At 39.1% G+C, this 25,245-nt stretch overlaps 2 protein-coding genes across 2 annotated transcripts; both read right to left on the reverse strand.

The window, feature by feature from the left end:
* Positions 1-3,577: 3,577 nt before the first annotated feature.
* Positions 3,578-6,340, reverse strand: LOC114290295 (uncharacterized). Its single transcript, XM_082901041.1, has 3 exons — positions 4,776-6,340; positions 4,458-4,561; positions 3,578-4,096 (listed from the first exon to the last, which is right to left on the reverse strand). The coding sequence occupies exons 1-3, from the start codon at positions 5,152-5,154 to the stop codon at positions 3,707-3,709; spliced, it is 873 nt and encodes a 290-aa protein (XP_082757167.1). The 5' UTR covers positions 5,155-6,340; the 3' UTR covers positions 3,578-3,706.
* LOC145805409 (uncharacterized) lies at positions 5,731-24,217 on the reverse strand. The gene is made up of 8 exons (XM_082900540.1): positions 24,031-24,217; positions 23,634-23,961; positions 13,779-13,996; positions 13,399-13,517; positions 12,947-13,167; positions 12,289-12,391; positions 6,949-6,997; positions 5,731-5,768 (listed from the first exon to the last, which is right to left on the reverse strand). Exons 1-8 carry the CDS (start codon positions 24,215-24,217, stop codon positions 5,731-5,733), a joined length of 1,263 nt encoding a protein of 420 aa, XP_082756666.1.
* Between the last annotated feature and the right edge of the window lie 1,028 nt (positions 24,218-25,245).

Here is a 25,245-nt window from a genome sequence, read left to right on the forward strand (position 1 = left end):
TTTACTAGAATAAAAATGGGACCAATTGGTTCATAAATTTACATTTTGGGATTTATTGATAAATCTCCCTTTTTTTATCTTATTCTTTATCTGCACAAATATTTTTATTATGTCAAAAAAGGAGACGTCATAACAATTATATATGAATTGTTTGTCAAAAAATTTTTAAAGAGGGAGAAAATAAATGCTTGCATTAGTATTGTTGAGTATTTCTTGTTGCATTTATTTAAAAAGATAAATTGATTTTTCTCACTTGTATTAACTTTTTATTTTGATGATGTCAAAGGAAGAAAAGAAATATGAATTTGAATTGTACATATATTTTAATTATCAAATATTTTTTGTTGCATAAATGCAAAAGAAATTGATTTTGATTTTAAATTGTATCAAATCAATGTGTATAAAAGGGGGGACTATTAATTCTATAATTTGATTTTGATGATATTTAAAAAATTATGAGATAAATTATAATTTTTTAATATACATATTTTATAATAATTTGATACAAAATATAAAAATATATTCTATTTTTTTTTACATGTTGCATCGAATGAAACTAAAGCCTCGTTTGGGAACAGCCTAATTTATTAACTTTTTGGCTATTTGGCTAAAATATGAGCTAAAAAAAATTAGTATGTTTGGGATGACTTTTTGATTTTTTACGAAAAGATATGCAAAAAGTAGAGAGAAAAGAGAATCTTTGACTTTTTGGTATGGGTTGTTAGCTTTTTGGCTAATTTAGTAACTTTTTGACTAAAAGGGAGGGTTCCCAAACGAGACCTAAATAAATTTTTTATGCATCTTTTAAGGAAAAAGCTTCGGACCCCAGTGGAGTACTGGGAGTCGCGTGTGGCACACCCACGTGGTGGGTGTCTCATTGGAAAATTTGTTATACATCTTGCAAATAGTTTAATGATATATAATCTAATTAAATGTAGAATAAATTATACTTTACATCTTTATATTTTATACCAAATTTTACTTTGATCTATACATATAAAATTATGACAGTCAACTCCTTTCATTTTTGGTCAAATCCTACTTTAGTCCCTGCACATGAAATTGTGACAATCAACCCTTTGCACTTTTGGTAAAATCTCACTTTAGTCCCTACACAATTGTTAATGTCCCATTTCTGTCACTCAATTGTTTAAATCTTTAACAGAATCTACTCTTGTGATAAGAATGTGACTACGACATGAGGGTAAGAAAGGAAAATCATCTACGTTTTCTACCAATACACACTTTATCCCAAAATTTACATAAAAATATTACTGTATTATGTTAAAACAAAACGTAGATTCTGAATAATTAGTAAGATGAACTATGATTTTGCATAAACTAGAATCACGAAATTCTATTTTTCACGATAATATAGTCTTCTAGCTATTCATCTTTTTTTTCTTTAATTTCTTTGTCTTATTTTTTATATTACTTTAAAAACTCTACTTTCTGTGTTCTAATTTTTACCCTTCCAATATATATATATATATATATATATTGTATTATATAATTCTTATGTACTTATCACGCAAGACAAAGTATATTGGCGGGAAATATAAATGATTTTTTTCTCTTACTCTCATTTGATAGTCACATTTTTGTTACATGACTGGATTTTGTTAAAGATTTAAAAATAAAATAATAGAAGAGGGATACAGACACTTGTATAGGAATCAAAGTGAGATTTAAGTAAAAGTATAAAGGGTTGACTGTTACAATTTTATATGTAGGGATCAAAATAAAATTTGACTAAAAATATAAAGATTGATTATTATGATTTTATTTGTAAGAATCAAAATCAGATTTGGAACAAAATAAAAAAACAACAATGATTCATCCCACTAAAAACATCACCACTAATAGCACTAATGCATTAAAAAAGTAAAAAAAAAAAAATACAACTCTAAAATCAAAACATCATATCATTAATGGCGGGACCCACTGCCACCTAATTAGTGGAAGCACTAATTAGTGCTCCCAAACATTTTTCATAAAAAAAATATAAAGTGTAATTTACTCCTAAATGTACTATAGAGAGAGCATTGAAAAAAGTAAGTAAATTTATTATACATCTTGTAAATAGTTTAATTATATATAGAATATAATTAAATATACTATAAAGAGACACACCCACGTGGTGGATGTCTTCGTTGAAAAGATTAAATAAATTTGTGATGGATCTAGTAAATAGTTTAATTATACATAATAAATAGTTTAATTATACAAATATAATTAAATGCACTATAGAGAGACACACCCATGTGGTGGGTGTCTCGTTGAAAAAATTAAATAAATTTGTTAGGGTTCTAATAAATAATTTAATTATACATAATTAAATGTACACGTGGTGGGCGTCTCATTGAAAAATCCTCTGCATTTTTATTTTTCCTTTGCCTTTCCTTTCTTTATTCTTACTTGTTGATATGTGCAGATTATGGTAGTGTACCGTTAAAAATATTGGGGGAAAAAAAAAAAGAAAAAAAAAAAGAGCCTGGACAAGAATCCCTTTGCAAATGACATATTTTTAATTGTCTATAAAGGCAGCAATGTTTAGAAAAAGAAAATGCAAGAGACAAATGGTGGGAAGTTTGTGATATTCCACAGCTTAAAATATTGTGTGATGTATTTTTATTGAGTTATAATTTTTTTTGAGAGAAAAATTATATTGTAAAATAAATTTGTGTCCCTTATTCTTATTTTTGTAAAAAAAAAAAAGTGATATTTTTTGTGAGTGATTTTTCGTGATAAAATCACTTGGGTTAGCTATAATTAGCCACTGGAGTCAAAAACTAGTCGGAGTGATCGGGATTAGTCATTTGTTGTAAAGATTTACTAGCACCTGCAAAGTTAGGAGTGTATTACTATTTGAAAAATAGTGGAGAAATTCCCGATGAGAATACTTAGGAAGTAGATGTAGGCTTAGGTTGAGCCAAATTACTATAAATTACATGTTTGCTTTCTCTTCCCTTTACTCATTTCATTTTTATTACTCTTATTTATATTGCTTCATATTTTTATTTATTTATTATTTGGGTTATTTTTTAATTTAACAATTTATTTAGAAATGCAATTCACCCCACCTCTTAAGTTGTCTTATGGGTAACACCTTTCAATACTTAATTTTCAATTTTCAATTTTTAGTTTTATCAAATACTACGTAAGTAAAGTAGTGCATTTTATTGACATAATTTGAGCCATGTAGCATACCAAAAAATTGGCATGTGTCATTTATTTATTTATTTTCTCTATCTTTTGTGTCCTTTTATTTTCTCGTCTTTGTTAACTCCATAAATTGTCTTATCTTTTTATTTGTATTTATTTTTCTCTTTTGACAGAGATGTAAAATATATTTCAATTTATAATACTATGAATCCATTACATATATCTAATTAATGACTATGAAATAGAAATATAAATTTATAATTATTTTAAATTAAGAAAATATTATTACACTTTATCATTAGATGATATAATGAAGTCTCTCTATTACAATATGTAATGAATTGTAATAAAAAGAATCGCAATAAGAGCATAGATAATTTAAGTAAAACATAAAAAATAGAGAGAGAGACATGAAACACAACCTAGAGTTATTTTTGTCTCTTAATTATAGTGCATCCAACTAGACATGCTCGATACATGATTATCTAAATAGTGATGGTTTGCTCTTTCAAATCAGTGCTTCACTAAACATTGTTGTCACTCACTCACTATCCTCAGAATTGGACAATGGACACGCAACATGCTCAACACTCCCTTCTTCTACTTGTTTTACTCTTCTCTTTGTTGCCTTTAATTTTTCAGCTAGCCACTCTGCCTTTGAGCGAAGCTCAACAATCTCTTTATCTAGTTCAACGAGAAAAGAATCTCCATCAACTCTTGCCCCTTGCATTTTTTTGCTCGCTACCATCGAAGAATTGTCTGTGGAAACACTTGGAAAAGCCTTTCTAGATGAACTAGTTGCCATGTCAACTTCCTGTTCATCAACTCCCTCTTCTTCCTCCACCATCTCTTCTATCGCCAAAACCTTACTATTAGTGGACATGTCCAATTTTGTCTCGCCAAATTTGTATGCTCCTAGCATAGGGAATATCTAAGAAGCAACCGAAAAAATTGATCCAATAAAATTAATAGCAGTAGATATATTAGCTAAACAGAACTTTAAATGAAACTAAACAAAACAAAGAACAAGAAGGAAGAATTGAATTAAAATGTTATTTTCTTTTTATGGGAATATGTTGTCTTGCTTATCAGACATTTAGACAGAGACCAATCTTAAAATGTAACTCTGCATACCGATTTTGGCCCCTGTTACTTTTTATTAGATGTTGATTTTGATTGTGGGTTTTTTAGTTTTGTAAATCGCAATAGTAAAAAAATTAATAAAACAAAACAAAAATCTGTCTCCTCTTATCAGTCTGTACAGGTAAATAAAACTGAAAGTGCATGCATACCTCAGGGAGAAGGCAATGAACATGAGCAACGTAGTGGCATTCTTCACAATAGTAAGTAGGCTCTTCTAGGTACCTCATTTCCTCACAAGTATCGCAGTAGAACTCTGAGGCCATGTTTGTTTGGGCGGACTGGATTAGCATTCCCATGACTAATAGTCCTAGGACTACAAATCCGTTGGATTATGTATCCTATCTTAACTAATAGTCAAGTTTAAAATAATTAGTCCCTACTTCAATTGTTTAACCAAACATCGGATTAATAATTTTATTGGACTATTAGTCTAATTCCAAGCTCATGTCCACCCAAACAAACATGACCTGAGTGTTCATGTTCATCCGGATAGTCTCTGATGGGAGAATTGGTGAGAGTAAGGGGGTGCCTATGAATTTTATCTTTGGCAGTTGGTGGTAATTTTGGAACACAATAGGGATGAAGATTAAATTCACACTCCACACAGCGGAAGAAAGGGGTGATGTTTATTATAATATTACAAACGGTGCAATACAATAAGGACGGTCTGTCATTGAAAAAAGGAAGGGGGTGGTGGTGAATTTCAGGCTTGATGAACCAGGGTTTGGAAACTGGGCATCTAATGTCAAAGAAGATTCCGCACTTGGGGTTGCGACAAACATAGGCGAAACCTGAAGCATACTTAATTAGTACACGCATGGCACTGAAGTTCACCTTTGAATTCATGTGCCTTCCCACTACTTATTGGCCTTACATATGGCTTCTCCTTTACAAAAGGATCCTCCGACCGACGAATTGAATACTCGATCAGGGTGAGTGCGTGTTGTGGGTGGCAAAAGGAGTGTTTTACCTTAAGAGGCAAATCCGCACAAGATTTGTGCAGCAAAAACTTGCATTCAAGGCAGACATAGACAACAGAAGAATCCTCCTCAAAGTGAAGCCGGCAAGCATCGCAAGTTATAGTATAGCCCTTTATAGTCATCTCACAAGGAATCAAAGGATGGCGATGGCTTAACTGTTGAATCTGAAACTCCTCCTCCTCCGCCTCTCTGTCTATGGCCCTGCCTTGAGAATTTTGGCTAGGCAATGGTATCAACGAAGCGCAACATGGGTCGAGGCTAAAGTTACAGTCAGAACAATGGAAGGTAAAGCCCACCAGCACCTTCCCACAAGCGCTGCACCGATTGGAAGCAGAATCGAAATGGTGGTGGACGAGCAGGGTAAGCGGGTGTTGTGGATGAAGAGGATGATCGATCTGGGAAGGCCATTGGGCGCATGATTCATCCAGCAGGCAATTGCACTCTAGGCAAACACAGATCCAACTTCCATTGATGGGTTGCCTGCAGGCAGAACAAGGAAAATTAAAAATGGTTTTGTTCTCGCAGATAATCAATGGATGTGGGTGGCGAAGTAGACTTTGAATTTGAGTTTGAATTTGACGGTCTTGGACATTTCTTGTTTCGGTATGCTTTAGTAAAGCACAACAAGGGTCCAGGTTAAAGCCACAATCGGAACAGTGGAAGTAATTAGAGGAGCGAGGGATCGGCCCACAGGCATCGCACTTGAATGACACTACAGATGATGATGACGCATCATTTGAGGACGTCATTTGGAAGGTGAGAGAGTGTTTTGGGTGAAATGGGTGTACCATCTCTCTTTGCAATTTAGCGCATCGTATGTGGATATTGTAACTTGGAAAGCAAAAGTGTTCGCGACACGAATAAGCACACGACCAAAGAGGGATTTCGTTCCGGCATACCAAGCACTCGCCAGGGTCCACTTAATGGAATATCAATGGATGCTCATGGATGAAATGTTGAATCTTGTCTTCCATCTCTGGATCTCTCTCTGTCTCTCTCTGTTGAATCTTGTCTTCCATCTCTGGATCTCTCTCTCTCTCTCCCTCGTGTGTGAGATGAAGGTGCTGATTGTTGCAGTGAAAAAGAAACGGCGCAATGTTACGTATCATGAAAAACTTTTCATGAAACTAATTATAAAAGTTTTGTGACCTTTGAATTACACTTAAAATAAACCATCACATACTAATTAAGGTAATTCAAGGATCATAAATCTTTCATGATCATTTTCATGAAAAAATTTTCATGATCCCTAACTTTTTTCAAAGAAACCTTACACTTTTTTTTTGGATATAAAACATGAATCTATTTTTGTAGGATATTTTTTAGATTTAATGATGTGTAAAAATAATTTGTAAATAATTAGAGGACACCTAATAGAGAGATTTGTATTAAATATTTTAACATATCATCACATCATTAGATTTAAAAAATAAATTTAATTTTTTTAATTTGAATAGCACTACTCTATATTTATAGATATAAATAATTTGTCAAAATGATACCTCTCAAAAGGAAAAGACTATAAAAGGTGTGTATCGTGTGTACCTTATAACTAAAGAAAAAAAATAGTATAATTTCATAATTTTTGAGTTATAATTTGAAAAAAAAAAAATAAAAAAAAAAATAAAAATAAAAAATTTCGCAATTGACAGATAGATACCTCTCACAAGGGAAGGACTATCTGGATGTTCTTTGCTCTCTGCACATGCCTATTACGGAAAACAAAAATCACAATTTACAGATTGAACATTTTACCCACCAGCATCCCTTGATCCCAGTCACTTGTTATGAGGATGTTTATAAACTCAACTGTCCAATGTGAAACGAATATATCCAGAAATCAGTGTGTACGTTTGTTCCAAATGTGAATTGACAAAACAATGAAAACATAACTTTTCTATCCTTCCACAAGGAAGACTATCTTCTTATAATTTGGAGTATTCTATACAAGGAATGTTTAAGCTACCAAATTCCAAAGATTAAGACATTTACAGCTAATTCCCTAATTACAAGCAATCATACAACCTAGCAAACCAAACTGAAACAATTTGAATTTGGAATATAAATCATCTCTAATAGAGGAAGTCAGCACTGACATGAATTCTTCATCCATAAATCATGTGCCGAGTTGCCACAATAGATCCAACACCCATCTCACCCTCTCATTCTCCGCATGTCATCCGATCTGGAACCTATGCACAAGGGAAATCTTTGTAGTTGCCATGCCTGCAGCTAAACTTGCACCGGTTGTCACACCCCAAATCCGGGCATGACCGGCTGTGGCCCACAAGGACTTAGCTCAAGGCACACGTAAGCCTAAACACGAATCCAATCACATTGAACAACTAAATAATAGTCCAATAATAAATAACCAAAACTCAATCCAGACATGTCACAATTATAAACGGCAAAATCAACCGTAATAAAAAACCATCCAAACTTATGGGATAATAACAACCCACATATCAAAAATAATCCTAAATGAACTTCGATAAGAATAAATATAAATATGCACAAACTTGACATAACATTCTAAACTAAAAGAATGCCCTAGAGGTCCATGCAATTGAGTCTCCACTACGCCATGAGTCCACTCTAAGTCCTTCTAACACCTGGAAATGATAAAAACTAAGTCAGCTGATAGCTCAGTGAGTAGCAACATGGATAGTAAATACAGTTTTGAAAACAGGGTTCAATTCCAAAATAAGTTATATATCACAGAAACTAGATTGGCATACAGTTTGGTAAATACAATCTGTTTCAAAAAGAAGGTTCCACAATTCAACACTTAAAATACTCATGTCTCGCAAGAACATGATAAACGACATTTTCCACTTAAAACAGATTATAACATGAACACCAATAATTTTCTGGGTACCAATAAAAACAAATAATCTGCCACACATTTCTCAGGCTATAAGCCCCGTTGGATCCAATACCGAACTAAGAGTCATCCTCAGGGTGGCACTTGGGCCTTTTCTCAAAGACGATCCGATTGAAGGTCACCTAGTTGTTTTTAAAGGTCTATTCCTTACAATCGTTGAGCACTAGAGTCATCACGGCCCAACCCGGATCTGTTCCCTAGTGGCCAGAGTCACCACACACAGTGGAATAATTTCCCTGGACTAAATACACACATGGTCCCAATAATCAATACACATCAGTTTCGCAAAACATGGTAGTTCATCATTATAAACATGAGACCAAAACAAATAGTTTACAGTATGCCAAGTTCACACATGTTTCAGAAATAATTTGATTCAATTGATAATATAATAATTTATCAAAACAGTTTAATCATGAAACAACAATTTAATTTTTCCAACAGTTCAGGGTAGGGGAACATTTATAAAAATATGTAGCATGAAACTACTCACCTGAAACGCAATAATATAATCCTTGAATAGAGTGTAAAAGTCCAACTAGTGGCCTGAACCAAGCATAAAAACTACGCGTCATAACTAATTTAAAAATACTAAAAAAAATAGGAACTAAGTAACCTCAAACTAAAGCGCACTAACACGGCTCAACCCAACTCACCGCTACTCTTAAATATTACCTAAGTTCATATTCTTCAAGGTCTAAAATCACCCAAGACATAGATTTCGATCGAAACTTAACTAAAAATAACTTTAAGATGAAACAGTGTTTTAAACAAGTTTCCCAATCTATTCGCTAACTTTGAAAATTACAAAACCCACTCCACGCTATTCAAAAAATTCCAATAACCTCCAGATATGATCTAATATATCCTAAGTTTCAAACCCAATTGGTTTCACTTGATTTGCTTATCAAAATAATTTTCTACAATTTATTATATCCAAACAGGTTGTTTTCTGCAGCACTTTAAAGAAATTGACGGTTCTCTTAATATACACGAGCAATCAATGCAAGGCCAAAAACATACGAAACTAGTCTCGTAACCGGTTCTAATGACACTAATTTGATAATTTTTGGATTTATACCCAAAGAGAACAGCAATCCCGAATTTACTGTTTCGGACTGGTTTCCTGGACAGATTTGAATACCTCAATTTATATGGATTTCGACTCCCAAAAATTATGAAAAAATTCAGATACGCAATTCAATGTGTAATTGATCTACTGTAAAAAATTTCAGATTAAAATTCATCCGTTTGATATGGTTTCTTGATTTTTAAAGTTAGCGATTATGCGCAGAATTTTTTTTGAACTAAGAATTACACTCATTCTTTATACATCAATTTTACTCCTCAGATTTCTTAACAGCATATATATATACACAAAATACATACACCTACAATCTCTCCATCAATGAATTAAATAACAACATTATTAGGACAAAGAACAAAGAAAGAAGAGAAGAAAACCTAGGAGGCCACACAGCACAACACACCCAAAGCTCTCCTTCTTGGCTACAACAATAATCTTGATGATTGAAAAACCCCTCTCTTTCCTTCATAAACCCACGGCTGCTAGGGCTGCTAGTGTTGTGGAAAACAATTATAACAAGAGTTAGGGTTTGTGTTTATTTTATTTTATACTAGTGGTGGGCACACTTAGGTCAAATAGATAGATAAATATACAAAATACATATATAAGTTACATGCAACTCAAATGGTAAGAGCCTAACTTATTAATTATGTGGTCTAGAGTTCAAGTCACACCCTCTTCTCCATTTTTTTTTTTAATAATAAATCTTGCTTCTAAATCAATGACTTTCACCATAAATTTATTTTAGGTTTAAAATTAATTAAAAGATCCTCCAATAATATTTAATTTGCACCTTAGAATTCATCACCAAAATATTTGAGATTGTAATATTATTATTTAATTATTTACTTAATTTTTATATTCGGGTTCTCACATTCTCCCCCACTAAAAAAAAAGTTTCGTCCTCGAAACTAACCTGAGTAAATCATGAGAATAGATGTGGGTACTTCTCGCGCATCTCGTCCTCGCATTCCCAAGTCGCCTCTTCAACTAGATGATTACGCCACAGTACCTTAACCAATTTAATGACCTTTGTACGCAACATTTTCTCTTTCGAATCCAAAATCTGAACAGGTATCTCCTCATACGAAAAATCCTCTCTAATCTGAAGCGGCTCATAATCTATCACATGCGATGGACTGTGCACATATTTCCTCAGCATAGACACGTGAAACACATTATGCACTCCTGCCAACCTAGGGGGTAGAGCAACACGGTACGCAACCTCACCAACCTTCTCCAATACCTCAAATGGACCAATGTATCTAGGACTTAACTTTCATTTCTTTCCAAACCTGATCACTCCTTTCCATGGTGATACTTTCAAGAATACCATATCCCCCACATGAAACTCTAAGTCTCTCCTACGATGATCAGCATAACTTTTTTGTCTACTCTGAGCAGCCAATAATCTCTCTCTGATGGTGATAATTTTCCGTGTAGCATCCTCCACCAAATCAGGTCCAAACATTTGTCTTTCACCAACCTCATACCAACACAAAGGAGACCTACACTTCCTTCCATACAAAGGCTCATAAGGAGCTACTCCCAAACTAAAATGATAACTATTATTATAGGCAAACTCCATGAGCGGCAAATAATCATCCCAATTACCTCTCCACTCCAAGGCACAAGCCTTCAACATATCCTCAAGGGTTTGAATAGTTCTCTCTGATTGCCCATCTGTCTGAGGGTGATAAACTGAACTAAAATTTAACTGAGTACCCATAGCTGATTGTAACGCACCCCAAAACTTAGACACAAAACGAGGGTCCCGATCTGACACTATTGGCACTGGTGCACCATGCAATCTAACAATCTCCTTCACATACAACTGTGCAAATCGAGCTAGAGAATAGGTCATCCGTACTGCAATAAAATGTGCTGACTTGGTTAATCTATCAACAACTACCCAAACTGCATCGTGATTACTACTAGTACGAGGTAATCCACACACGAAGTCCATGGTAACATGATCCCACGTCCACTCCGGTATAGGTAAGGGTTGTAGTTTCCCCACAGGTTTCTGATGTTCTACTTTAACCTGTTGACACACCAAACACTGAGCCACAAATTCTGCAATATCTCCCTTCATACCATTCCACCAAAAATGTTCATGAAGATCCCGATACATCTTAGTGCTTCCAGGATGAATGCTGTAACTAGAACTATGTGCCTCCGTCATAATTTCCTTCCTCAAATCACCACTAGCAGGAACACAAATTCGGCTACGGAATCTAAGCAACCCATCATCACTAACCACAAAGTCTACATGCTTACCCTCTGCCATCTCTCCTTTAATACGCTCACACTGGGGGGTCAATCTCCTGTGCTATACGAATCCGTTCTCTCAAGGTCGGCTGAACTGTCAATTGACTACAATAAGCCCTATTACCAGGTGTAACAACTTCAAGTCTCAAACGTTTCATGTCTTCCACCAAACAACTCTCAATAGACAAAGCAGCTACATCTCCGACTGCGACTTTCCTACTCAAGGCATCTGCAACCACATTTGCCTTCCCCGGATGATATAAAATATTCACATCGTAATCTTTTAGTAACTCAAGCCATCTTCTTTGCCTCAAATTTAGTTCCTTCTGTGTGAAAATATACTTCAAACTCTTATGATCAGTGTAAATCTCACATGACTCTCCATACAAATAATGCCGCCAAATCTTAAGAGCAAAAATCACTGCTGCTAACTCTAAGTCGTGCGTAGGATAGTTTCTCTCATGTATTTTCAACTGTCGTGACGCATAAGCAATCACCTTCCCCTGCTGCATGAGCACACATCCTAAACCCTGTCGTGAAGCATCACTATAAATCACAAAACCACCTCCATCTGTAGGTAAGGCAAGGATTGGAGCTGATGTCAATCTCTGTTTAAACTCTTGGAAACTACGCTCACAATCATCATTCTACTCAAACTTTACCCATTTCCTGGTGAGATTGGTAAGTGGCAAAGCAATACGGGAAAATCCTTCCACAAACCGTCTGTAATACCCAGCAAGCCCTAGAAAGCTACGTACCTCCGCCACAGAAGTAGGTCGTGGCCAATCAACAATTGCTGTCACCTTCGTGCTATCCACAGATACCACATCTTTACTCACTACATGACCCAAAAAGGATACACTGCTCAACCAGAATTCACACTTCTTAAATTTTGCATACAGTCTCTTCTCCCTAAGGATCTGCAATACTACCCTTAAATGCTGCTCATGCTCCTCCTTACTCCTCGAATAAATTAGGATGTCATCAATAAACACTACCACAAATTTATCCAGTTGGGGTTTAAATACTCTGTTCATTAAATCCATGAATGCGGCCGGTGCATTTGTGAGACCAAAAGGCATCACCAAAAACTCATAATGCCCATAACGGGTTCTAAAAGCAGTCTTAGGAATATCCTCATCCCTTACCTTCAACTGGTGATAGCCTGACCTCAAGTCAATTTTAGAGAATACTTGAGCTCCCTGCAACTGATCAAATAGATCATCAATGCGTGGCAAAGGATACCTATTCTTCACTGTGACTTTATTCAGCTCTCTATAATCAATACACAATCTCATAGACCCATCCTTCTTCTTTACAAACAATACAGGCGCTCCCCAAGGTGAAACACTAGGCCTAATAAAACCTTTGTCTAGCAACTCCTGTAACTGAGTTTGTAACTCCCTCAACTCCAACGGTGCCATTCTATAGGGTGCTTTAGAGATAGGTGTTGTATTAGGAGTCAAGTTAATGGAAAATTCAACCTGGTGGTCTGGAGGAAGACCAGGTAGATCCTCTGGAAAAACATCAACAAATTCCCTCACTACAGGCAGCTCCTCTAACCTCTTCTCTGGTTGTTCAGTACTCATCACACAAGCTAAATAACCATGACACCCTTTTCTCAACATTCGATTAGCCTGAAGGGAAGAAATAAAGCAAATAGAAGACCCTTTCACATCTCCCTGAAAGAAAAACTCATGTTGCCCTGGCATAGCAAAAACTACCATCTTTCTAAAACAATCAATAGAGGCATGATGCTTCGTTAACCAATCCATCCCCAAAATCACATCAAAATCCTTCATCTCTAAAGAAATCAAATCCACTGGAAAAATTCTACCATCTAACTTTATCTCACAAGATCTACAAACATCCCCTAACACTACTGTTTCTCCTAATGGAGTAGACACAGCAATACATGCATCCAAAGGCTCACAAGGAATAGACAAGCAACGTAGAAACTTAGGTGCAGCAAAAGAATATGTAGATCCTGAATCAATTAAAACTCTGGCAGGTACAAATGATAGAAGGAGTGTACCTTGCACCACAAATGGAGCAACCTCAGCCTCCTCTCTAGTGAGAGCATAAACACGTCCTTGGGTAGCTGCTGACTTCTTTTCCTGAGTCCCATTCCCGGATGTCTACCCTTGGGTAGTCCCACTTTTGCCATTATTCTGCTTCTGGTTAAACCCACCGCTATAGAAAGTTCGTCTCTGCCCTTGCCCTTGAAATGACTGTGCTACTGACTGACCTCCTAGTCCCTTAGACCTACATTGTGCAGAGAGATGCCCAAGCTTGCCACACTTAAAGCATGTTCGAGCTGTGCCATCACAATTATACCCAACAGAATGTGACCTACCACATCTATCACAATTCCTCCAATTCTGCTGCCTCATGCCATTGTTAACCTGACCTTGGGTGTAAGGCTTCTTGCTAGGATTGCTACCACCACCACGATGCTCTACTTGTCTGTAACGCCCTCAAAATAACAACATTAAACCCATCAATAAAGACATGCATTGATATGTAAAAGTTCAACATTCTTCCATTTATCAGAGTTTCATTACAAAAGTATTACATGTTAACAACAAAAGCAAATGCCCTAAAGGCTTACAGCTTTCCAAGTTAACACTTGGTTACAACAAAAGAGTACTAACTCATTTACACATTAAGCCCTTGGCTTGAATTTACATGTAATACATCAAAAGGAACTTAAATAACAAAAATCTGCCCGCCTCTAGCCTCCCAAGCTATGACCTTGGAAGTGGCATGCTACCTGTACCTGAAAATGATATTTCCATATAGGGTGAGCCACAGCCCAGTAGAAATACACTAAACCAACCATGAAAAATGACTAAAAGATTAGCAATTGATAGACGGCCAACACCGATACATCCACATAAATCACATTTTATGTCATACGACTTATGAGTCCAAGTTACTTTTCATTTTCCCTTTTTCAACAGATAAGCATATTAGCTCTATCATCATTTCAACAGATATGTATAAAAACTATATCCCACATTCACAGATAAGCATATAAGCTATATCCACATTCACAACAGATATGTATAACAACTATATCCCACATTCACAGATAAGCATATAAGCTGTATCCACACTTCATAAAGATAAGCATATGAGCTCTATCTTCACTTCTCTAGACAAGCATATGAGCTGTATCTACGGAGTTCATCCCATATCTTCTTCCAATACTATCTGGTTTAGAGGTACATCCCCCATCTTCCCCTAAACCGCGGAGTACATCCCCCATCTCCTCCTCTACACATAACGTATACAAACACATTGGTTCTATATACAATAACTCAATACATACAGTTAATGTATTCTAGCAACCGTCAAATCCCATGACACATTCCATTGATTAGTTTTCATTTGCCTAATCATCATGCATTGTCTACAACAACCACGATTATCCTCCACCGATAGCCCAAAGCAGTTATTTCTAAACAGAAAATAAATGCACAAATGGATATTCAATCAACATTTCATTTCGGTGAGTGATAAATAATTCAACTACACCCTTTAACCCCATACATTCTCAATCTCAACAATTCCATTTCACTTCCTCATTTCTCACAATTAATTATCCCAATTAATCAAACAATGTAATTAGGTCATTTTCCATAATTACCATTTCAACCCTTAGGTCCCATTTTCATCAATGATTCAACATTTGTTCCATTTCTCTATGCCAAACATGCATCTAGGTTTATTATAAATGAAACCCCAACTTTTGTAAAATTACACAAAAGCCCCGAACTTTCACAAAATTACCAAACCAACCCCAACATCTCAAAATACTAAAATTTAAAGACAAAATCTATAGAGAGGAGTAGGATAGCCCTACCTCAAATCCGGAGCCCCAAGAGAGAAGATGACAAAACTCAACGTGCTCCAAATTCCGAAATGTTCAGATAAAAATGTAGCCCTCGACGATCAACAACTTTTTTGTAAAGGCCAAAGATGAGCAAATCACTCCTACTGGATCAAAACCTAGAGAGAAGGTAGAGTTCTAGAGTGAGAGGCTCAACAATGGTGTTTTTGGAAAAGTATGAGAGAGAAGAGAAAGTGAAAAAGTGATTTGAAAAGTCAAAACACGGAACTTAAACCCAGTCACCCCGCTCGAGCGTCAAACACCCCGCTCGGCGTCACTCACAGACTCCCGCTCGAGCGTCAAAAATCCCGCTTGAGCGGCGGATACAGACTCCCAGAACTTTTACAGAACCAGGTCTCCGCTCGAGCGTCAACTCTCCCGCTCGAGCGTTACACACAGAACCCCGCTCGAGCGGCCAATCCCACGCTCGAGCGTCTAACACTGCACAGGAAATACTGGATGGGTGCAATTCCCGCTTGAGCGCCAAAACCCCCGCTCGAGCGGACATGTCAAAATCTGGGCAACTAGTTTTGGTTTCTAAACTCAACCAACCTGTAACAAACCTGCCCAACACATCCTATAACTCAAATACAAAGTAAGAAAGGATGTAAACAAGATAATAATCAACTACCAACATCCACGGACACATGTCCGGATCACTGTTCAACAAGGGTAAACCCGGGATCGCTATAACCTCCCCCCCTTAAAGAATTTCGTCCCCGAAATTAAGCACAAGTTTTCCAAAAACAGGTTTTCCTCCATTTTAAACAATGTTACATTTTAACATTCAACAATTCGACCCATTACCGGTCATCCCATCCCTTTAATAAGAGACATTTCACAATATGTAAACAACATATGTACTTTCAACATGCATCAACATTACGCATTTCCGTTCTAATTTCAACAATATACTCAACAGATATATAATGTTACATTCAACTTCCATATGAGGCAAGTTCCAAAGCATACTTCCAATAAACCAAAACATTTTCAATGTTTCACAACTTAAGACATATATAAAAGCTCTTAAGTTCAACAATAGTTCAAAATTTAAACACAAGATTACATATCAACAAACAAGTCCGGATATTTCTCATGGACCTCCAACTCACGTTCCCAAGTGGCTTCCTCCACTCCGTGATGTTTCCATAAGACTTTCACCAAAGGAATGGTCTTACCACGCAGGACCTGATCCCGCCTATCCAAGGCCCGAACCGGTCTCTCCTCATACGAGGCATCCTCATCTACCTCTAAATCGGTCCAATCCAATACATGTGATGGATCTAGCTCATACTTCCGAAGCATACTCACATGAAATTCCGGACAACTGCGGCGGTAAAGCTAACCGATAAGCAACCTCGCCAATCCTCTCAAGGATCTCAAAAGGCCCAATAAACCGAGGGGATAACTTCCCACTCTTCCCAAACCTCATCAAGCCGCGCCTAGGTGATATCTTCAGGAAGACATGATCACCTACCTCAAACGCCAAAGGCCTCCTCCTATAGTCAGCATAAGATTTCTGACGACTCTGGGCTGTAACAAGCCTCCTACAGATAAGTTCAACCTTCTCCGTCGTCTCCCTAACCAACTCCGGACCCAACAAAGGTGCATCACCCACCTCGGCCCAACAAACTGGAGACCTACACGGTCGACCATACAAGGCCTCAAACGGTGCCATACCGATGCTAGACTGAAAACTATTGTTATAGGCAAACTCTACCAAGGGTAAGTGCCTCTCCCACGTCCCACTAAAGTAAAGGACACAACCCCGAAGCATATCCTCAAGGATCTGAATAGTACGCTCGGACTGCCCGTCAGTCTGCGGATGATAAGCCGTACTAAAGGTCAACTTAGTGCCCAAGGCACTCTGCAAACTCTGCCACAACCTAACAGTAAAACGAGGGTCTCTATCTGAGACGATCGTCACTAGGACCCCGTGCAATCTCACTATGTCCCGAATATACAAGTCGGCAAGATGATCTACCGAATCTCTCACGCGCATAGGAATAAAGTGCGCCGACTTAGTCAACCGGTCTATAACCACCCAAATAACATCACTACCCCGCTGAGTCCTCGGAAGACCTACAACGAAGTCCATAGTGACATACTCCCACTTCCACTCGGCAATAGGCAGGGGTTGCAACAAACCCGCTGGCCTCTGATGCTCGGCCTTCACTTGCTGGCAAGTAAGGCACTTCAATACGAAAACAGCCACATCCCTCTTCATACCCCGCCACCAAAACTGGCGACCTAAATCCCAATACATCTTAGTACCTCCCGGATGCACCACAAGACGTGAATGGTGAAACTCTCGGAGTACTTCCTCTCGGCAAGACTCCGGCACAAACAAACGGTCTCGGTATCTCACACTCAGGTCGAGATACACCGTCAAACGCTTCTCAACTTTCCCACTGGAGATCTTCTCTCGGAGGGATTCTACCTCAAGGTCACCTCTCTGTGCCTCTAATACTCTAGTCACAAGTGTAGGCTGCGCGACAACAGAAAACAAGGCCGCAGCCTCAACGGATTCGCCTAGTAGCAAATCAAACTCGCCAAGTGCTCCCAACATCTCCCATTCCTGGATGGCTATACAAGCTACATCACTAATGGATTTCCTACTAAGGGCATCGGCCATAACATTGGCCTTTCCCGGGTGATAGTACAACTCAAAATCGTAGTCCTTAATGAACTCCATCCATCTCCTCTGCCTCAGATTCAAGTCTCTCTGTGTAAACAGATACTTCAAACTCTTGTGGTCCGAGAATACCTCAAACTTCTCACCATAAAGGTAGTGCCTCCAAATCTTCAAGGCAAAGATCACTGCTGCTAATTCTAGGTCGTGTGTGGGATAATTCTTCTCGTGAATTTTCAACTGACGTGAGCCATAAGCTACCACTTTCCCTTCTTGCATCAACACACAACCCAAACCCTCTCGCGAGGCATCACAATAAATCGCATAACCCAACCCTCTCTCCGGAATAATCAAAACCGGAGCGGTGGTCAATCTAACCTTCAACTCTTGGAACGACTTCTCACAAGTCTCATTCCATACAAACTTGATCCCTTTCCGCGTCAACCTAGTCAACGACGAAGCTAGCCTGAAGAAATCTTTCACAAACCGACGGTAATACCCAGCCAATCCCAGAAAGCTGTGGATCTCAAACATACTCTTAGGCTGTGCCCAATCTTGCACTGCCTCAACCTTGGATGCATCAACAGACACCCCTTCCCCGGATACCACATGGCCTAAGAATTTGACTTCCCTCAACCAGAACTCACACTTCCTAAACTTGGCATACAGCCTATGGGCTCTAAGCAATTCAAGCACCACTCTCAAGTGTTCCTCGTGCTCCTCCTCAGAAGGCGAATAGATAAGGATGTCGTTCACAAAAACGACTACAAATCGATCCAAGAATTCCCGAAAGATCCGGTTCATCAAGTCCATAAAGACTGCCGGTGCATTGGTAAGCCCAAATGGCATCACCAGAAACTCGTAATGGCCATACCGCGTACGGAATGCCGTCTTAGGAATATCCTCCTCCCTGACCCTCAACTGGTGGTAACCCGATCTCAAGTCTATCTTAGAGAAACAACGGGAACCCTTCAACTGGTCAAACAGGTCATCTATACGGGGCATAAGGTACTTATTCTTGACCGTAGCCCGATTCAACTTCCAGTAGTCAATACACAATCTCAAGGCACCATCTTTCTTTTTAGCAAAGAGGGCCGGTGCTCCCCACGGCGAAACACTAGGGCGAACAAAACCCTTATCTAGCAATTCCTGGAGCTGAACTTTCAACTCAACCAACTCTGCTGGAGCAAAACGGTAAGGTGCCATAGAAATCGGCGCCGTGCCAGGCACTAAATCAATAGAGAACTCTATCTCTCGGTGAGGTGGCAAACTAACAAGGTTTTCGGGAAAGACATCCGAATACTCACAAACCACCCTCGGCAACACAAGCTGGGTCTCACCACTCTCACCACTCTCAAAGCTAGCAAGTAGACCACTAAGCTCACTTCGCCCTCGCGAATCGTACCCCGGTGGCAAAACACTACCAACCCGGTCTCCCAAGAAATGGAAACACTCCCCGCTCAAGGTACATAACGTGACCCTCTGGCAGTAGCAATCAATAACAGCCCGGTATGACAATAGCCAGTCCATACCCAAAATAACATCAAAGCCCTTCATGGGCATGACAACAAACGGAAAAGGAAGCCTATGGTCGGCGACCCCTATATCACAACCTCTAACACCTTGCTTCAAGATCAGTTCACCCCCAAGAGGTGACACTACACAAATAGGAGATGCTAACTGTGCTAACTCCAATTCCAAAACAGATGCAAATGCAGCAGACACAAAAGAATAAGATGCACCCGTGTCAATCAACACACTAGCAACCGAGTTGCAAAACAGAAAAGTACCTCTCACTACCGATGGAGCCGGTACTAAATCCTGCGCGGTAACAGCATACACGCGCCCCGTAGGCCCCTGCTCACCTCTCGGAGCAAAAGACTGTTGTACTAACTGGGACGACGAAGCCCCCGGATTGGCCCTTGAGGCCTGCACAGACTGAGCTGGCTGAAAACCCTGTGTCTGCCTAGAACCAGATGCTCCCGAAGTGGCACTCAACTGCGGGCAAAACCTCTTCAGGTGCCCAGGCTGTCCACACTGATAACAAGCCAAGGGCTGCCCCCTACCCAAACTCTGACTCTGCGGTCTAGCTGAAGAAGAAGCAGCTCTCTGACCCCCACCCTTCTGCGGGCAAACTGAAACCTTGTGACCCAGCTGGCCACACTTGTAACAAGCAAACTCCCCCTGATTGCCTCTCCCTGAGCCTGCACTCGGCACTGGAAAGGTCGATCTGGAAACTGCACCCTGAGGCTGTTGAGGGTTATAACCCCTCTGTCTCCTGCCATCACCCTGACCATCCTGGCTCCTCTTGGAGCCCCTCTGCTCTTCCTCCTCTTCCTGCATCATAATTTCCATATGAGCAGCAGCATCTACCAGGTGTCTATACTCTCGGATGTAAGACCCACAAACTCTCAACTTGAGGCCCCGCCTCAACTTCCGCTCAAACTCATAGCAACGACGTTCCTCGAACGCCACCAGTTCAGGTGCAAACCTGGACAGACTGGTAAAAGGAGCCTCAAACTCGGCCACTGACAAGCCCTGCTGTTTAAGCCGGCTAAACTGATCCCTCAGCTCCCTAGCTGCTGCAGACAAAAACCTCTCCTAAAAAGCATTTGCAAACGCCTCCCATGTACTCCCAACATGAGCTTTCTCGTACTTCCACCATTGACCCGCATCTCCCTTCAGTTGGAAGGATGCCAGGGTCACTTTCAGTGCTCCGTCCTCGATGCCAAGCATCACGAACGTCTTACTTATTTGCTCTAGCCACTCATCAGCCTTCAGTGGCTCTTTCGGATCCCCAATAAACTCATCCGGATTTGACCGGAAAAACTCCCTCTTCAAGAAAGAAGGCCCTGCCTCAGCTGCCTGATTTCCAGCTCTAAGAATACCCAAGGTTCCTGCTATCTCTCTGGCCAAGGCACCCATGGCCTGCTGACCCGCTGGCTCGGCCACATTGGCCTGGCCAACTCCCTCCTGCACTGCCGGAACCTCCTCCAGTAACGGTACTTCCTGCCTCGCAGGTCTACCACGCCTAGCACCTCTTCCTCGTCCTGACATCCTAATAAAGGTAACACAGAACGTTAGTACATTCACAAATGTGCCAAAACTAAACACTCACGTCCTAATGCATGGACAACTGTAATTTACTCCACGTAAGCACATAAACACATAAGCACTTACGAATTTCATCTCCGGATAATGATAGTCCCGATGCGTTACTAGAGTTCCGGTTAGAAACAGCATTGATCAAGTGCCTTTCCAACAAGACTTCCAGAAACCCAAGGATCCAATCAACATCCTAGAAACTACATTCCATACCCACATAGTCACATAAGCATGTTATCAATTAAGCACATAGCATATGACACTACATCTAAGTCTCTATCAAGCGAGACAAACCCATTGTGATCCTAATCACTTCCCACGTACCCAAAGTATTCGAACCCGGTACGCTCTGATACCAAGTTGTAACGCCCTCAAAATAACAACATTAAACCCATCAATAAAGACATGCATTGATATGTAAAAGTTCCACATTCTTCCATTTATCAGAGTTTCATTACAAAAGTATTACATGTTAACAACAAAAGCAAATGCCCTAAAGGCTTACAGCTTTCCAGGTTAACACTTGGTTACAACAAAAGAGTACTAACTCATTTACACATTAAGCCCTTGGCTTGAATTTACATATAATACATCAAAAGGAACTTAAATAACAAAAATCTGCCCGCCTCTAGCCTCCCAAGCTATGACCTTGGAGGTGGCATGCTACCTGTACCTGAAAATGATATTTCCATATAGGGTGAGCCACAGCCCAGTAGAAATACACTAAACCAACCATGAACAATGACTAAAAGATTAGCAATTGATAGATGGCCAACACCGATACATCCACATAAATCACATTTTATGTCATACGACTTATGAGTCCAAGTTACTTTTCATTTTCCCTTTTTCAACAGATAAGCATATTAGCTCTATCATCATTTCAACAGATATGTATAAAAACTATATCCCACATTCACAGATAAGCATATAAGCTATATCCACATTCACAACAGATATGTATAACAACTATATCCCACATTCACAGATAAGCATATAAGCTGTATCCACACTTCACAAAGATAAGCATATGAGCTCTATCTTCACTTCTCTAGACAAGCATATGAGCTGTATCTACGGAGTTCATCCCCTATCTTCTCCCAATACTATCCGGTTTAGAGGTACATCCCCCATCTTCCCCTAAACCGCGGAGTACATCCCCCATCCCCTCCTCTACACATAACGTACACAAACACATTGGTTCTATATACAATAACTCAATACATACAGTTAATGTATTCTAGCAACCGTCAAATCCCATGACACATTCCATTGATTAGTTTTCATTTGCCTAATCATCATGCATTGTCTACAACAACCACGACTATCCTCCACCGATAGCCCAAAGCAGTTATTTCTAAATAGAAAATAAATGCACAAATGGATATTCAATCAACATTTCATTTCGGTGAGTGATAAATAATTCAACTACACCCTTTAACCCCATACATTCCCAATCTCAACAATTCTATTTCACTTCCTCATTTCTCACAATTAATTATCCCAATTAATCAAACAATGTAATTAGGTCATTTTTCATAATTACCATTTCAACCCTTAGGTCCCATTTTCATCAATGATTCAACATTTATTCCATTTCTCCATGCCAAACATGCATCTAGGTTTATTATAAATGAAACCCCAACTTTTGTAAAATTACACAAAAGCCCCGAACTTTCACAAAATTACCAAACCAACCCTAACATCTCAAAATACTAAAATTTAAAGACAAAATCCATAGAGAGGAGTAGGATATCCCTACCTCAAATCCGGAGCCCCAAGAGAGAAGATGACAAAACTCAACGTGCTCCAAATCCTAAAATTTTTGGATAAAAATGTAGCCCTCGACGATCAACAACTTTTTTGTAAAGGCCAAAGATGAGCAAATCACTCATACTAGATCAAAACCTAGAGAGAATGTAGAGTTCTAGAGTGAGAGGTTCAACAATGGTGTTTTTGGAAAAGTAGGAGAGAGAAGAGAAAGTGAAAAAGTGATTTGAAAAGTCAAAACACGGAACTTAAACCCAGTCGCCCCGCTCGAGCGTCAAACACCCCGCTCGAGCGTCACTCACAGACTCCCGCTCAAGCGTCAAAAATCCCGCTCGAGCGGCGGATACACACTCCCAGAACTTTTACAGAACCAGGTCTTCGCTCAAGCGTCAACTCTTCCGCTCGAGCGTTACACACAGAACCCCGCTCGAGCGGCCAATCCCACGCTCGAGCGTCCAACACTGCACAGGAAATACTGGATGGGTGCAATTCTCGCTCGAGCGCCAAAACCCCCGCTCGAGCGGACATGTCAAAATCTGGGCAACTAGTTTTGGTTTCTAAACTCAACCAACCTGTAACAAACCTGCCCAACACATCCTATAACTCAAATACAAAGTAAGAAAGGATGTAAACAAGATAAAAATCAACTACCAACATCCACGGACACATGTCCGGATCACTGTTCAACAAGGGTAAACCCGAGATCGCTATATTGTCTCTCCTCTCTAAGTCTCTTGTTTTGTGGTTCCTTAGCCTTTTGTTCCTCAGCTCTCTTTTCCTCTTCTACTTCCCTTTCAGCTAGTAATGCCTTGCTTACCAATGCAGAATATGTCTTCATCTCCAAAATAGCTACTTTTGCATAGATCTCTGACCGCAAGCCATTCTCAAACAACATCACTCTATCTTCCTCTATGGCCACCTGATATGGGGCATACCTCGACAACTCCGCAAACTTGGCTTCATACTGAGCCACTGACATGTCATTTTGCTTTAAATTGAGAAAATCCACTTGCTTCTGCCTTCGCACTGCTTCAGGGAAGTATTTCTCATTAAACAATTCTAAAAACTTGCTCTACACTAGCTCTGTTTCTCTACCCTCATATTGACGCTTCACCATGCGCCACCAATGCTCTGCTTGACCCTTGAATCTAAAAGCTGCAAAGGCCACCTTCTGGTCTGCTGAACAACCTAGAACATCAAATATTTTCTCCATCTCTAGTACCCATGCCTCTGCCTCCGTAGGGTCCACTGTTCCGTGAAATTCTGGAGGTTTTGCCTTCATAAACCTCTCAAATAAGGAACCTCTATCCAAAGTTAAAGTTGGGTGAACTGCTGGTTGTGGGGCTACATGACTGTTCAGTAATGCCAACAACGACTGTAAAACCTATGCGGCTGGTGCAGTAGGAACAACTCCTGGTGCTTCAGGAACGATTGGAGCAACAGGTGGTGCGGTAGGGGGTATAGGAACAAGGGGAACTCTACGATTAGCGGCTGGTTGTTCAGTTCCAAGAGCATTGACACTTCTTCTCTTAGGTGCCATCTCTTAACCTTCAAAATGAAATTAAGAAAAGCTCAACACAAGCTTAAACAAAACTAACTTAACCAAACACTACTAAGGACTATAGGGACTCGGACCTCGTCTAAATGATGAAATGCAAGATATGTAACTCGATAAACTACAGCTCTGATACCACAATTGTCACACCCCAAATCCGGGCATGACCGGCCGTGGCCCACAAGGACTTAGCCCAAGGCACACGTAAGCCTAAACACGAATCCAATCACATTGAACAACTGAACAATAGTCCAATAATAAATAACCAAAACTCAATCCAGACATGTCACAATTATAAACGGCAAAATCAACCGTAATAAAAAACCATCCAAACTTATAGGATAATAACAACCCACATATCAAAAATAATCCTAAATGAACTTCGATAAGAATAAATATAAATATGCACAAACTTGACATAACATTCTAAACTAAAGGAATGCCCTAGAGGTCCATGCAATTGAGTCTCCACTACGCCATGAGTCCACTCTAAGTCCTTCTAACACCTGGAAATGATAAAAACTAAGTCAGCTGATAGCTCAGTGAGTAGCAACATGGATAGTAAATACAGTTTTGAAAACAGGGTTCAATTCCAAAATAAGTTATATATCACAGAAACTAGATTGGCATACAGTTTGGTAAATACAATCTGTTTCAAAAAGAAGGTTCCACAATTCAACACTTAAAATACTCATGTCTCGCAAGAACATGATAAACGACATTTTCCACTTAAAACAGATTATAACATGAACACC

Source organism: Camellia sinensis, chromosome 13 (genome assembly GCF_055761805.1).
Source record: "Camellia sinensis isolate YWXY chromosome 13, ASM5576180v1, whole genome shotgun sequence".
In the NCBI taxonomy this organism is placed as follows: domain Eukaryota; kingdom Viridiplantae; phylum Streptophyta; class Magnoliopsida; order Ericales; family Theaceae; genus Camellia; species Camellia sinensis.

What these genes read in the sequence shown, in the direction of transcription:
- LOC114290295 (XM_082901041.1), bottom strand. Translation starts at nt 5,154, where the DNA reads ATGAATTCAAAGGTGAACTTCAGTGCCATGCGTGTACTAATTAAGTAT. An exon ending in GGATGAACATGAACACTCAG is followed by an intron (nt 4,562 to 4,775) that starts GTCATGTTTGTT and finishes ACATGGCCTCAG; the next exon opens with AGTTCTACTGCGATACTTGT. An exon ending in TTCATTGCCTTCTCCCTGAG is followed by an intron (nt 4,097 to 4,457) that starts GTATGCATGCAC and finishes GTTGCTTCTTAG; the next exon opens with ATATTCCCTATGCTAGGAGC.
- LOC145805409 (XM_082900540.1), bottom strand. Translation starts at nt 24,217, where the DNA reads ATGAAGGCAAAACCTCCAGAATTTCACGGAACAGTGGACCCTACGGAG. An exon ending in GCACCCTATAGAATGGCACC is followed by an intron (nt 12,392 to 12,946) that starts GTTGGAGTTGAG and finishes CTGGTTGAGCAG; the next exon opens with TGTATCCTTTTTGGGTCATG. An exon ending in GACCTACTTCTGTGGCGGAG is followed by an intron (nt 6,998 to 12,288) that starts GTACGTAGCTTT and finishes TTTCCGTAATAG; the next exon opens with GCATGTGCAGAGAGCAAAGA.